Source organism: Sorex fumeus, unplaced genomic scaffold (assembly GCF_029834395.1).
Source record: "Sorex fumeus unplaced genomic scaffold, SorFum_2.1 ptg000129l, whole genome shotgun sequence".
NCBI lineage: Eukaryota > Metazoa > Chordata > Mammalia > Eulipotyphla > Soricidae > Sorex > Sorex fumeus.
The window spans coordinates 10528890-10542316 of record NW_026606186.1 but is presented as its reverse complement, the minus strand read 5'-3'; the positions used below and the strand labels follow the sequence as shown (position 1 = coordinate 10542316).

Sequence of the window (13427 nt, the reverse complement as noted above, 5' to 3'; positions counted from 1 at the left end):
GCTCGGGCCTCGGGACCCATTTTGTTCCTTACTGAAGGGAAAACTGGCTTCTTCGGAAGACCTCAGCCAGCACAGAGCAGACTTCCGGGAGCTGGGCAAAGTGCACTGGCCCTCCAGGTCCTGGGGAACGGGCGTGAGAAAAATCATTTGGAGCTGTGGGGTTCTCAAGCAAATCTGGAGGAAGCTGCTAGACCCTCCCCTGGAATTCAATGGAACACGTGCTGCCCCTCCCAGGCCAGTGGTTCTGCGCGCGTGAAGACAAAGCAACACTGGGGTCCAATGTTTGCTCCTGCCTTGGTAATTGTGATGCCGAACATGCGACTCCTCTCTGTGAAGGCAGAGTTTGTCAAGGCCACAGGCTGTGCCCGAGAAAGAAGCCCTCTGGCTTCCCACCGGTCCCCACAACAGGCACGTCCCCTGAGCCAGTTACAGGTCCCCCTTCAACTTGCCTTTTACCCTGCTGACACAGAGGAGAAACCGAGAACTATAACAGATCACCGGGAATCTGTCGACAGGCAGCAGATGGTGGAGCGACCAGTGAACTGGTTCCCATGTGAACTGGTGCTAAAAAAATGAGGGCTGGGAAGGGGTAGTCAAAGGGCTGTGTATGGGCGGGAAGGAATGACCCAATACTGCTGGAAACCAATCACAGACCAATGCAGAGGCGGGGGCGGGCTGATGAAAGCAATGATGAAAGTCTGTTGTGGGGCAGGGGTGGGGGTGGGTTTAAGAGAGAGAGGAAGCCAGAAAGTAGTGGCTGCAGAAGGGAAGGACCAATATCAGGACTTCAGAAAGACCACTGGAAAGAAGAGAAGCTTTGATTTTGGAATCACCTTAATCAGTACCATAAAATTCACTAAGAATGGGGGAGGGGGGTTTCCGAAAGTGAATACAGATTTACACACATTTAATTATACTTCAGAATAAATAGAAAGTATGGAACACACCATGACTGAATTCATACTTAGGATTTTAAACCTGAGTATAGAATCCTTAGCCGAAAAACAAGGGACAATTGTAAGGAAGTCCTGAACTTTCAGGTATGGTTAAAGTGAAGCGATTCTGGCACTCTCTGAGGGGACCACGGAATTCAGCAAAGGAGCACGTGAAGGGCTGCACTGGGGAGAAGGAAAACAGGAGCCCGGGAGCCGCAGGGCAAGAGAGATCAGGCAGGCAGGAACTGGAGGCCTAACCGCAGCGCTGTGAGAAACCACACACGCACAGATTAGTGTAGTGCTTCTGTGAACATGGCACTGTGTGTGAGTGGAGCGGGGCGGTGTGAGGGGACTGAGCTCCCTGGCCTTGGGATCTGACCCTGTCTCCTGTGAGATGGTGAGATGGGAAGTCAGCAGGTGTCAGAACTGTGGAGTGTGGGGGAAGGTCTCAAGACTTGGTGCCCACCAGGGTCAGAAGGGAAGTAAGCCACAGAGGAGGAAGGGAGACATAGAGAGACAGACCACGAAGAGCACAGCTAGTAATTTTCTACCCCGGAAGGTGAATATGGGAGGTTCTGCTTTCAGAACTGTAATTAGAAAATACTGCTTCCCGATCTGGATCATCAGAGCATGGTTGGAGAAGAGAACATCCCTGGTCTGAGGAACTGGCATCCTGATGGGGCCAGAGGAATGGAGCACGGAAGTGACAATCTAATCACTGGGCCCCGGGAGATGGTGCGAGTTAGTCCTGATAACTGTGTGAAAAGTGAAAATCTGTTGTGGGGCAGAGGTGAGGGTGGGTTTAAGAGAGAGAGGGAGCCAGAAAGTAGTGGCTGCAGAAGAGAAGGACCAATATCAGGACTTCAGAAAGACCACTGGAAAGAAGAGAAGCTTTGACGTTGGAATCACCTTAATGCTGTCCATCAATACCATAAAATTCAATAAGAATGGGGGAGGGGGGTCCAAAAGTGAATACAGACTTACACACATTTAATTATACTTCAGAATAAATAGAAAGTACGGAACACACCATCACACCATGTGTGTATGTCCATGTGTCTGTGTGTGTGTGTCTGTGTGTCCGTGTGTGTGTGTGTGTGTGTGTATGTGTCTGTGTGTAAGCACTCCACACTCACACATGTTCACCACAGCAAAAATGGCAACAATTTATATGGCTGAATGGAAGGTGGGTAGATGGGAGTTCTTTGTCATAGTTTCAAAATAATAGCAAAAGACGTTTATGTAAACCCTTTTAAATGCAGTCACATTTAAATGCCTAGAGCTTCACATTTAAATGCCTAGAGCTTAGGCAAAGGTTGGTTTCCACCCTTTCCTTATCCTTAAATGTCCTTTTTTTGGGGGGGGGGGAGGGGCTTGGTGGCTATACCCAACAGTGCTCAGGGCTTACTCCTGGCTCTGAGCTCAGGGATCACTCCTAGTGGGCTCAGGGGATCCAATGGGGTGCTGGGGACCAAACCTGGGTTGACTGCATCCAAGGAAAATGCCCCACACCCTACACTATCGCTCTGGGCCCCCTTGAATGTTCTTTTTTCACCATCAGGATTCTGTTCTGTTTGTTCTTTCCAACCGAAAACACACAAATTTCCTTCCACTATCCTGAGGGCCATCTCCTGGAGAATTCACAGGATATGGGCAGCAGTGGGGGGTCCAGGGTGAAGGGCCTGGCCCCAGGCACCCAACCTGAGCCCCAATTTGGAGTAACGTAGACAGACCACCAACCACATGGCTACAGCTTCGGGAAGGACGAGCCCCGGGCGGCTCGGAGAAGCCCCGGGTCACGAGCCAACCAGCAATCCGAGGCCCTGCAGCCCCTTTGCCCCACTTACCGCTGAAAAAGAGCGTTTCCAATTTCTTGAGCAGCTCAGCACATTGATTCAGCTGCTCCTGGAAACCCTCAGCCACAAAATAATCCACCTGGCTCGCCTGCAGCAGCTCCTTGAACGCCTTGATCATGGTGTCCATGTGTTGGCGATACACGATACAGATGCCACGGCCATCTTTGAGCTGCTGTCGGTGAAGGGACAGCTCCCTGGCTTGGGACTGAACTAATGAATCGTACCTGACAAAAAGAGGGAAAAGAGAACGCTTATATCACATTAGAATTGAATATCGGTGACCTTAACGCTAATTGGAAAAATGACAGGGCACGGTTTTTAAAGGCCTGCAGCTGTACAAGGAGGTACCGACGTTTGGAGAAATTGAAACTAGTCGGGGTCACTCCTCCTTCGATTTCAAGACAGCCCCCAAATGCTGCAACAGAGGGTCTTCTGCAGTACTTTTAACCTTGTAGAGCCCCCAATTAAAGTACAGATTGCCAAAGACTCTGGAGAACAATTAGTTTCCAAAGACTCTTCACAAATGCTATTGCAAACTGTAGAAACAAGTACCCCAAGGGTCAGGAGACCCACCGCCAATATTCATGAGGACCACGAAAGAACCTGCAAGGCAGGAAAGCCAAGAAGAAACTCCTCCCTCTCCACACAGAGGCCAGGGAATAATCAGAATCCCGTGGGCCACTTAATGAGGGTCTGTGACCTGCCCTGCAGGTCACCGGAATTGCTGTTTGCATCAGTGATCTGGGCCTCCCAATGTGCTAACGAATACAGGAACTTTACTGACTCAGAAATCACAAAATTACTCCATGGTGAAGAGCCCATCCTCAGTCCGGCCAGCAAAGTCCAGTGCCCCCCACACTAACACACTGCCCCTTCCTGTGTGGGAGCCACAGGCGGGGACGGCACTGAGAGAAACACAAGTGACAGGGAACGTGGCTCATCCAGGCCGTGGCCAGGCACACCCGGCTTCAGAGTGGCCTGGAAAAGCGTGGCCCATTCCCCCTTCCCTGCACGGGCGACCACAGGCCTGCAGCTCACATGACACCACAAGAAGGCAGGGCTGACCGGGGGGGGGGGGGGGGGGGGGGGGGGGGGGGAGGAACAAGAGCATTCAGGGGGATACTAGGAGACTGAGCCCTCGAGGGCCCTGGCCAGCCCTGGGAGTCTTCTCAGGCACATCCTGCATCACCTTTGGGGTTCAATTACCATATCTACAGAAGCCCAGCTGGGAATGCCTCACCCCCCAGCAGCTGTACAGATCCAACAGCGAAAAGGGGCTGGTTGGAGAGTCTGGCGCCACCAAGCACTCCCCACCCCGGTAAGCACAAGCTCCCTTCGATCTCGCTGCCTGGGAAGGCTTGAAACGTTCACTCTGCCTCTGTCTTAAATTAGTGATGAATGAAGGTCAACTTTTCAAACGATCCCATTCCTCCTCCCTATCTGTGGAAGCAAGCCTGGCTCTATCTATACCCATAAAACATCTCTCCGTGACCCGGGGACACTCTGCTTTCAGCAGAAGCTTATTTCTCCAAGATGACCTTCCAGGGTAAAGATAAGGGAAATATTTCTATGGTTCCTACCCCATCTAGCGCATCAGCCTGTGGGCTGGGGCTCGGGACAAGCCAATACAGGGTTTCTGGGATGAGCACTTCGATTCAGGAACAGACTGAGCCCTCTGGTGTGACTGGGACGAAACGTTTCCCCCAAATCCCCAATCGGAAGAGTGCATGACTGCAGTTTCAGGCAAACCAGCCACATTGCCCCTCCCCAGGTTCCTCTGGGGGGGGGGGGGGGGGGGGGGAGAGGGCACACCCTCAAGACTTCCATGTCAGCTCGTGAGCACCGCCCTGCTGGTGACAAGGGGTGCTACAGGCCCGTGGAACTCCCCACCCCCCACCCCCAGTCCCGCACACACCTGGATGGAGAGAGATCTTGAAACCTACTGGGCAGGTGACGGATCTCACTGAACAAGTCCACGTCCAAGTTCTGCCCCTTCTGCAACGCACAGTCCTGCTCCACCAACTGCTGCTGGAGGCTCTCGAGCACCCCATCGTCACCCATCATCTCGGGGGTCAGCGGGTGGAGGATCTGCATATGCTTCACGTAGTGGACCCGGTGCAGACTCGAAAAGGTCATCTCCTCCTCGTCGGCACTGCCCACGGACTTGCCGGCGCCGTCCTGCAGGACGGTGATGATGGCCTCACTGCACTGCGCGCGCTTCCGCAGCTGGGACAGGAAATGCCGGTAGGCCTCGTTCTCCGCCTCCAGGTCCAAGATCTTCCGCTTCAGGAAGGCTGTGTCGTCTGAGGCGTCCGACTCCTGGGTCCCGCTGCCAGTGACGGAGAACTGGCTCTTGCAGTCCGCGGAGGTCCCAACGGAAATCGGGTCGGAAAGGTCCGGGGAAGGCGTCTCTCTGTGCACCAGAGAGATGGGAAGGTCGTCGGGCTGGTGGGTCTCGGGGTCTGAGAAGCAAACACAGCAGTGTGAGGATTGCTGCGGTGACCGTCTAACTCTGCGCCCTTCCTCACAGCCGCCACGGAGCCCAGATCACGGAGCCGAGAGCCTCCTCATGAACTGTCCAGACTACATCTTTTTTTTTTTTTGCTTTCTGGGTCACACCTGGCAATGCAAAGGGGTTCCTCCTGGCTTTGCACTCAGGAATTAGTCCTGGCAATGCTCGGGAAACCATATGGGATGCTGGGAATTGAACCCAGTTCAGCTGCATGCAAGGCAAATGCCCTACCTGCTGTGCTATCGCTCCAGCCCCACATCCTGCCTTCTTACCTCTCAGCCCGTCTTCCCCTCAGAGTGAGTGCTCCAGAGAGTAAATCTGACTCAGCGACCAGCCTCCCTCTCCCCACCTAACACCTCTATCTCCACAACCTGAGGGCCACACAGAAACCCTGTCCCCAATTCTGTACTCTCCCATCACACGGAGGGGGACCCTGCTCAGAACCCCCCTCCCTGCAAACCTGGGAACAGTCCCCACAAGGAAAACCCCTCCTGGCACAGTCTTCACACCCTTCAGCCCACCTCTCACCAGCCCACCAGCCCCCTGACTCCTTGCAGGGGTCACTTGCCGCAAACACACTGCAAGCTGAGTGCTCATGCTGGAGTCAGAGTTAGTCGGTACTAAGTACAAGTTACTTGTCACTTGCAGCTGTTGGGAACCGGGAGCCCTCGCTCTCCCTCACTGGACTGCAGGTCCTTGCCTGCCCGGCCTGGTCTGACTCTTCACATTCCCGGCGTCTGCCTCGGCACCTGGTCCCAACAAGGTCCTGATCAGCTCAGGTCTGAGAAAAGCCGAGGGACCTGAGTGAAGTGCCCTGAAGGCGCAGCAGTTCCAAACACTCATGGCAGGGCAGTCTCCCCATTTCCGGGCCAGCCAGTTTCCCCACAATGTCCCCTGCCTCACAGACCTGCAGGGAACATTGCCTCTGGCCGCCATGAAGCCCCCGAGATGCAGCCCCACTGGTGTGACAGGTGGCGTAAGGATGCAGAAAGAAGGGCGAGCGTCAAAGCCAAGCGATGCACGCTCACAACCAGCCTTGCTGCTTGTAGGGTGTTACGGAGCCCGGCATCCACCAGGCACCAAGCATGCTTGGCCTCAAGCTTGGGTCTGAGTCCAGAGCTACAGTCACGCTCACACACCACTCAGCCCGCAGGGCTGGGAAAGATCCGATCAACAGGAGGAGATTTTCGGAAACTTAAAAGGCAGCAGGAGGGGTCAGAGGGATAGCACAGTGGGAGGGTGTTTGCCTTGTACGCGGCCGACCTGGTTTCGATTCCCGGCATCCAATATGGTCTCCCCAAGCACCACCAGGAGTAATTCCTAAGCACAGAGCCAGGAGTAACCCCTGGACATTCGCTGGGTGTGACCCAAAAAGAAAAAAAAAAGGGCAGCAGTAGATAATGGTGACGGGAGATACATCTCTCCGATCCACAGACCTGCTTTCTGGCTGGGACCCTGACTAGTTCACAGCCATGAGCATGTTACTTAACCTCAGTAGTTTCATCTGCAAATTGGGAAGAACATCGCTCACTGTGAGGGGCTGTGCTGGATCTGGGTTTTGGTTTCCTTGGGTTCAAATGGGACAATGATCTGCCAATAATGTGGCTTCTGGCACTTAACCGCAACCCTCCTTTGAAACTGGAAGGAGGAGGCAGCTGCCTGGTGCTGAGGGCACATGAGAGGCGAGGGGAGCTGGGGGCAATGGAGCAAAATCAACAGCACGGCCACAGGAGTGCACCATCTCTCAGAAAGGAACGGACCCCACACCCCAGGTCAGACTTCCCGTGCTGTGCGGGTTCTGCAGCTGCTCCTTGTGAGTTCCTTCTTGTCCCAGAGCTCACGAAGCAAACACCACAGACAATAAACCTTCCTAGGAGGCAGTGACTGCGTGACCCTGGGCAGGCGCGCCTTCAAACAGCCCGTTGGCAGTGAAGAACGTGTCATCATCAATAGTCTCCAGGGTCCCGCGGGGTAGCCCTGTGCCGTTCGTCTTTCCCCAGTCTCTGGCACAGAGAGAGCCTGGGGCACGAAGCATCGAGACAGGTCCGCGGGGGGCGGCGTGTAGTCGGCTGCCGAACATGCATAAAAGACACGGGGAGGATCTTCGGATCTCCGCAGGCCTCTGCCTGGTCCATCTCCCACCAGAACAAGGAAGTATCTGCCTGTGATTCTAGGAATTTCACGCCAGAAACAACGTTCACACATGGGATGCAGATCAACTCCGATGACTTTCATTAAGTAATCATGAGGGAAGGATGGATGTAAGACCCAACATCTCCTCCCGTGAGCAGCTACACACACACACACACACACACACACACACACACACACACACACACACACACACACACACACCTCTCACAGAATGAGAGGTTTTATTCTCATCGTTGCACTCAGACTTACACTTGGAACTCTACATCCTCCAGTGAAGCACACCTCATGCTCCAACATGTGTCCCGCCAGCTGTGCCCTTCAGAAGACCCCTCTTCGGCTCCCTCTTCGGGGCAGGGGTCTGACCTCTCGGCTCCCAGGCCAGGGTGAGCGTGGTGACGAGGCCCTGCTCCTGTGATCCTCCCTTGGCCCTTCACGCAGGGCCCTTGCATGTCCTCAGGGAAGGGGAGAGGAGAGGGCGCGACGGCAGAGGACTCCATGGGAGCCTGCGCAGAGCAAGACCTCGGGACAGACGTCACCACTCTGAGCGCCTCTCGTCCAAGCAGGCTCAGTCTCGGCCAAAGTCCTATGTGACAGCTCTCCTTGCGCAGGCGAGGAAACTGAGGCATGGCAAGAGTAGAACTTGCCCCAAGTTCCAGGTGAGTGGCCGTAGGGTGCTCGCAGAGCTTGGCAGCCCCCTGCACCTCTGGGGCCTTCCATTCAGGAGGAGTGCAGATGCAACAGCCCCGGGGTGCAGACATGGGCAGGTCTGTGGACCCCACTCACCTCAGCTATACCCGGGGTGGGGGGTGGAGGTTACTGAAGAAGAAAAGGGGTGATGGTGAGCGCCGTCACCAACCAGGTCAGATCCAGAACCAAACACAGGGGCTGAGGAGATGTCTACATCAGTGGGGGAGTCAGGAGGGCCCCTCCCCCAAAAAAGCAAGAGGCATTTCAAAAAAGATTTAAAAGCTTAAGGCACCAGCTGGGCCTCCACAAGAGCTGGGAACTTGGGGCCGGGCGGGAGCGGGAGCCAAGCTCAAGAGAAAAGGGAAGCGCTTCGGCAGTGGGGCACCAAGAGAGCTGAAGCCTCGCCTGGCCCCGGTGCTGGCAAACCCTGCACACTGCTGGCACTGCTCTACGGCCCCTCTGCCCCGGGGAAGCTGTGTCTCACCAAAGCCAGGCACACTGCAGCCGCCGCACTCACCAGCGTCCTCAGGAACCCGGCTCAGGGCTTGGAGGCTTCCCCCCTGCCCCCAAGCCTGGGGCTCTCATGGTTCGTCCACGGGGAATTTAGAATTCCCGAGGGAATTATTTCTCAGGGAGTGAAACAGGCCAGCTAGCTGTGCTTTCCGCCTTGTCTTTTGCTTTTCTTTTTGGGTCACACCCGGCAATGCTCAAGGGTTCCTCCTGGCTCTGCACTCAGGAATCACTCTTGGGAGCTGTGCAATGTGTCATTCCTGCCTCTCTCCCAGTTTACCAACCCCTCAGAGTCAGAGATGGAGGTCAGTGAGAAGTAAATATTTGCTCAATAGAAATGAACCCAACAGAGAAAGGAGTTTTTGTTGTGGGGGCGCGGAGGGAGGTCTGAGACATATAGTCTAAATTCTGGTCATGCCAAGCAGCGCCCTTTTGCCTTTCGCCCTCACAGACTGCGCCCATCCTGCTCACTGGTCCATGGGAGGTGGCTGAGCAGAGGTTTGCAACCTTTCTGCATCTGCGCACTGGTACCAGTCTGTGGATAGGTGGTCAAAGACCACCGATGTCGGACTTCCTTGAAGCAGACTTTAAAAGGCACTGCAACAATTGATAGTCTTTTGTTGGTTTTTTGTTTTGTTTTGTTTTTTTGCTTTTTTAGTCACACCTGGCAATGCACAGTTACTCCTGGCTCTGCACTCAGGAATTACTCCTGGTGGTGCTCAGGGGACCATATGGGATGCTGGGGATCGAACCCGGGTCAGACGCGTGCAAGACATATGCTCTACCCGCTGTACTACCGCACTGGCCCCTTCTTTTTGTTTTTAAATAAAGGCCAGAAAGGACAGCAGAGAGCTAGTAGAGAGGGAAAGGCGTTTGCCTTACACATAACCAACTCAGGTTCAATTCCCGGCACCCCCTTTGGTCCCTCGAGCCCATCAGTCGTAAGCCCTGAAAATCACCAAGAATGCCCCACCCCCACAAAAAAAGAAACAAAATAATAATGATGATTGATAATGATAAAAGGTAGAAAGAACATAACATAGAAAAGAAAAACTGTAAGCCTTCGTTCTTTCTGACTGAACAAGGACATGGTAACCTGTTGTGCTCTACTTCATCACTGCCTGTGTGCTTCTAATACCTCCTAACCGCGAGAGCAAAGACATACAGCTTGCCTGGTCTCACTCACACATGCACTGTTCCCACTGACCTTTCTGGGGGCCAGCTCGGGCCCCACCTCAACAGCAGCCACGGCCGGAGGGACACCGGCTGCCACAGGGCAGGGCGTGAGGAGGTACCAGGTGGTGGGGGCAGCCTAGGTTCTCTCAGGCAACAGCTCCAGGACCAGCAGCTAGACAGGGAAGCAACAGACCCTCCCCCAGGCCTGGAAATCTGACACACAGACGTCTGGCTACCCCCCAATTGAAGTCCCTACTTCCCGGGGAGGCGACCCTGGGCCAGGCCTTTTCCAACCCCAGCTTCTCCGTGGATTGACTGAGACAATGACAACAGCCAACACGGCTGCTGCAGGATTTAGTAATGAGTGTGCATGTGTGTTTGTGAGTGTGCAAGTGCATGTGCATGTGTGTATGTGTGAGAATGTGTTCACGTGTGCATGCGTGCACTGTGTGTGCGTGTGCGTGTGCATGTGCTGGGGACAGGGGCAGGGATTGCTCCCAAGTAGTGCTGAGGGCAGAGGGGCCCCTTCCAGCCAACTGGATCTGGGGTTCAATGCAAGGTCCTGAGGCTGGCGCTGCTGGGACCTGTGGTGCCAGGGGCTTATGGGGCAACCCCCCGCCCCCCACTATGCCAGGGGCTTACAGAGCCACGCCAAGTGGTGCTTGGGGCCTCCAGTGCTGGACTGGTGGTGCCGGGGCGGGAGGGGTTTCAGGATATTCCTGGTGGTGATCGGGAGGGCATCCCAAGGCTCAAACTCGGCTCAGCCGCATGCCAGGCTTGCACCCTAACCATTGTTCTATTCCCTGGCCCCAGTAACGACTTTTTATAGGAAACATCCCAATGGTGCCGGGCACACGAAGCTTCCCCAAACCCACAGGACAGGAACTGACCTGTCTCGTGGCTGGATCGCTGACCATCGTTCGCCACCTTGTCCGTCCAGACAGAGGGTGAGGTGCTCAGTCCTTTCTGCTCTCCTGGGCTCTCCTGGTACGCTGCTCCCACAAAGGGCTGGCCTAGGGCACACACACAGAGGAAGAAAAATAAAGAAAACCACAGGCTGGAAACTCGGCCAGGCAACTGCAAGGAACGCAAAGCTACAACAGGGAAAATAAAAGCACTGGGGAGGCAAAATGCAATTTGTAAGATAAAATTAATCCATCGAGCTGCCATAACAGGACATAAAAGGCATAAATATACTGCAGCTTGTCTAAAATGGTTTAAGTCCCGGCTCTTAAAAAACTGGGAGTGAGAAAACGAATTCCAGAGCTTCGAGCCCACTTTCCACACAAGGTCCCCGGGGCTACCGGGCAACCGGCTGAGGCGCTTGGTGTCTCAGCAAGAAACGCGGGGTGGGGTGCAAATGGTGACTCCCCCCCCACCACCACCACCCTGGGTCAGAGTGCCAGGGCCTCACGGTGGGCTGCATCACCCCAGCCAAGAAATCATTTCGCTCAGAAATTTGGTCCCCAACACCTGTCTTGCACCGGTAGCTCTAAGCTAGCTCAGTCCATCTGTCAGTTTGTCTCTCTGTCAGTTTGTCTCTCTGTCTCTGCCTCTGTCTCTCTCTCTCTCAGACACACACACACATACACACACACAGAGACACGCTACACATGGTGCACACGGCTGAAAACACAGACAGACAGTAGTATCAGATGCCTGGGTGGACAGATGGTAGAATGAGAGAAGGCGGCTTCCGGAAGGGGAGAGAACAGAGCAATCGCGCCCAAGCCCAGCTTGGCCAGCAAGGCCAAGCCAAGAGGAGACACGATGGCAGAGAAAATGTCTCTGCTGGAGCCCAGGTTTTGGGGAAGAGTGGCCCGGGCCTGCCTGTGCGGATGGAGCTCGGGGGCCAGAGAGAGCTAGAGGAGCTAAGCCACACTGTGGCCCCCGCTGCAGCTTCCCCCGGGGACCAGGCAGGGACGACAACTTCCTCCTGCAAGGACAGCCAAGGGCATGGCCTGAGAGGTGCCTTTCGAGGGGCATGATGAGGGCTTGGGGAGTATCAGGAGTTATTCCAGCTGCCGAGGGCGGCACAAGGCTCCCATCATTGCCCGCCCCTGAGCTCCCCAACCCCCCTAGGCAAAATCTCAGAAAAATCTCAATCTACCTAATCCCGCATCTCACGCCCTCATTCTGAGTGGGTGGGAGTGGTGAGGCCCTGACCCCTCCTTGTTCTCACAGATCATTTATTTGCTATCAACTCACTGTCCTTTTCTACCTCACCCTCTTACACACACACACACACACACACACACACACACACACACACACACAGAGGAATGTGAGTCAAACAGAAATTTTTGCCTATCTTCTTCACTGTCTCCCCGATGCCCAGAAAATGCTTGGCAGGCAAAGATCAAAACGTGCTCTCTGAGCAAATCCAGAGAAGGCAGCTCTCGTGCTGGCAGTCAGCAATTCCGACCAGGAGGCAGCAGTCGCCGGCTCCCGTGGGTGAACTGGCGCCCCCGCGCGGCAGACGTGCCTCCCTGCAGCATCCTGGGAAGGCCCTCCGCTTTCTCCACCGCCTGGAGGGGCGGAAGGGAAGGAGAAAATCTGTCTGGGCTAAAAGACACCCCCGGGGCACCCCCTCCAAGTCTTGGGAATTCCCCCCCCCATACTTTTAATCCTGGGGCTCCCTTTGGGAAGCCCCAAGGGAAGCAGGGACAGTCTTCCAGAGGAAGGCTTCAGGCATGATGAGTACTCCCAAGGAGCCCCAACTAGGCAGCCTGCCTGGAAGAGACAAATACATGCCCTCCTGCCACACATCTGAGGGCTCCGTGGATGAAGCCCCCAAAGCTGGATTCCAGCCATCACACACCCAGGTCACCCACCAGCAACTCCCCGAGAGCCCCACATGTCCCCCTGATCCAGACTCCGGGGCACAGAGCAAACACCCAATCCACTTTCCCCATCGCCTTCCTGCCACTGTGGGAAGATGAATCGCTGTGATCACGTGGCACTGAGACACAAACCCACCTGACCTCCACGGCTGACATTTCCAGCGCTGTAGGCGGGCAGAGGGTCGGTTCCTCCCTCGGGGACTTACCGTTCCGGAGTGGCTGCTCTGCTGCCGGGCTCCCCTCCATCATGGCCTCAGCCAGGATCAACTTCTGGTGAAGGTGCTTGTTACGGATTTTAAACTCCTTCAGCTCCCCCTGCAGTTCCAAGACCTGGCCCTGCAGCTGGGCCACCAGGCGCTGGGTGCCCGGGCGCCGGTACATACTCCCCAAAGAGCGGGACGTCTTGATGGGGATGGGCAGGCGGGACTTCTTCGAATTCTGCAAACGCAAAAGGACGCAACAGTGAGTGCCCGGCTTTTGGTCTCGTGGTCCCATCCCACACTCTCAGGCCGGCCCCGTAAAACGGGACTTGAGCAGTAGCCCGGGCTTCCAGTGGCCTCGAGACTTTTCCCCTAAACCCGCAGTCTGCATCCTGCAGACCCATTCTGACTGATGAGTACCAAGTTTGGCTCAGTACCATCTCGGTCCTGGCCCACGGTCTTTCTGGACAGCCCAGAAGCTAATACATGCCGAGCCTTTCCCCCACAATCTCTTGGGGGACATCTGCTTGCTTGTTTATTTTCCTCGTATCCCA

The 13427-nt window shown here is 55.1% G+C and overlaps 1 protein-coding gene across 1 annotated transcript in view; it reads right to left on the bottom strand.

Annotated features, from left to right (window-relative positions):
• Positions 1–13427, bottom strand: part of CDK5RAP2 (CDK5 regulatory subunit associated protein 2) — a 189426-nt gene that overhangs the window by 37190 nt on the left and 138809 nt on the right. Inside the window, exons 21-24 of the mRNA XM_056138589.1 lie at positions 12880–13111; positions 10721–10843; positions 4707–5253; positions 2783–3015 (exon numbers count right to left, since the gene is read on the bottom strand). Of these exons, the coding sequence (XP_055994564.1) occupies positions 2783–3015; positions 4707–5253; positions 10721–10843; positions 12880–13111 (1135 nt within the window). The remainder of the gene's footprint in view (positions 1–2782; positions 3016–4706; positions 5254–10720; positions 10844–12879; positions 13112–13427) is intronic.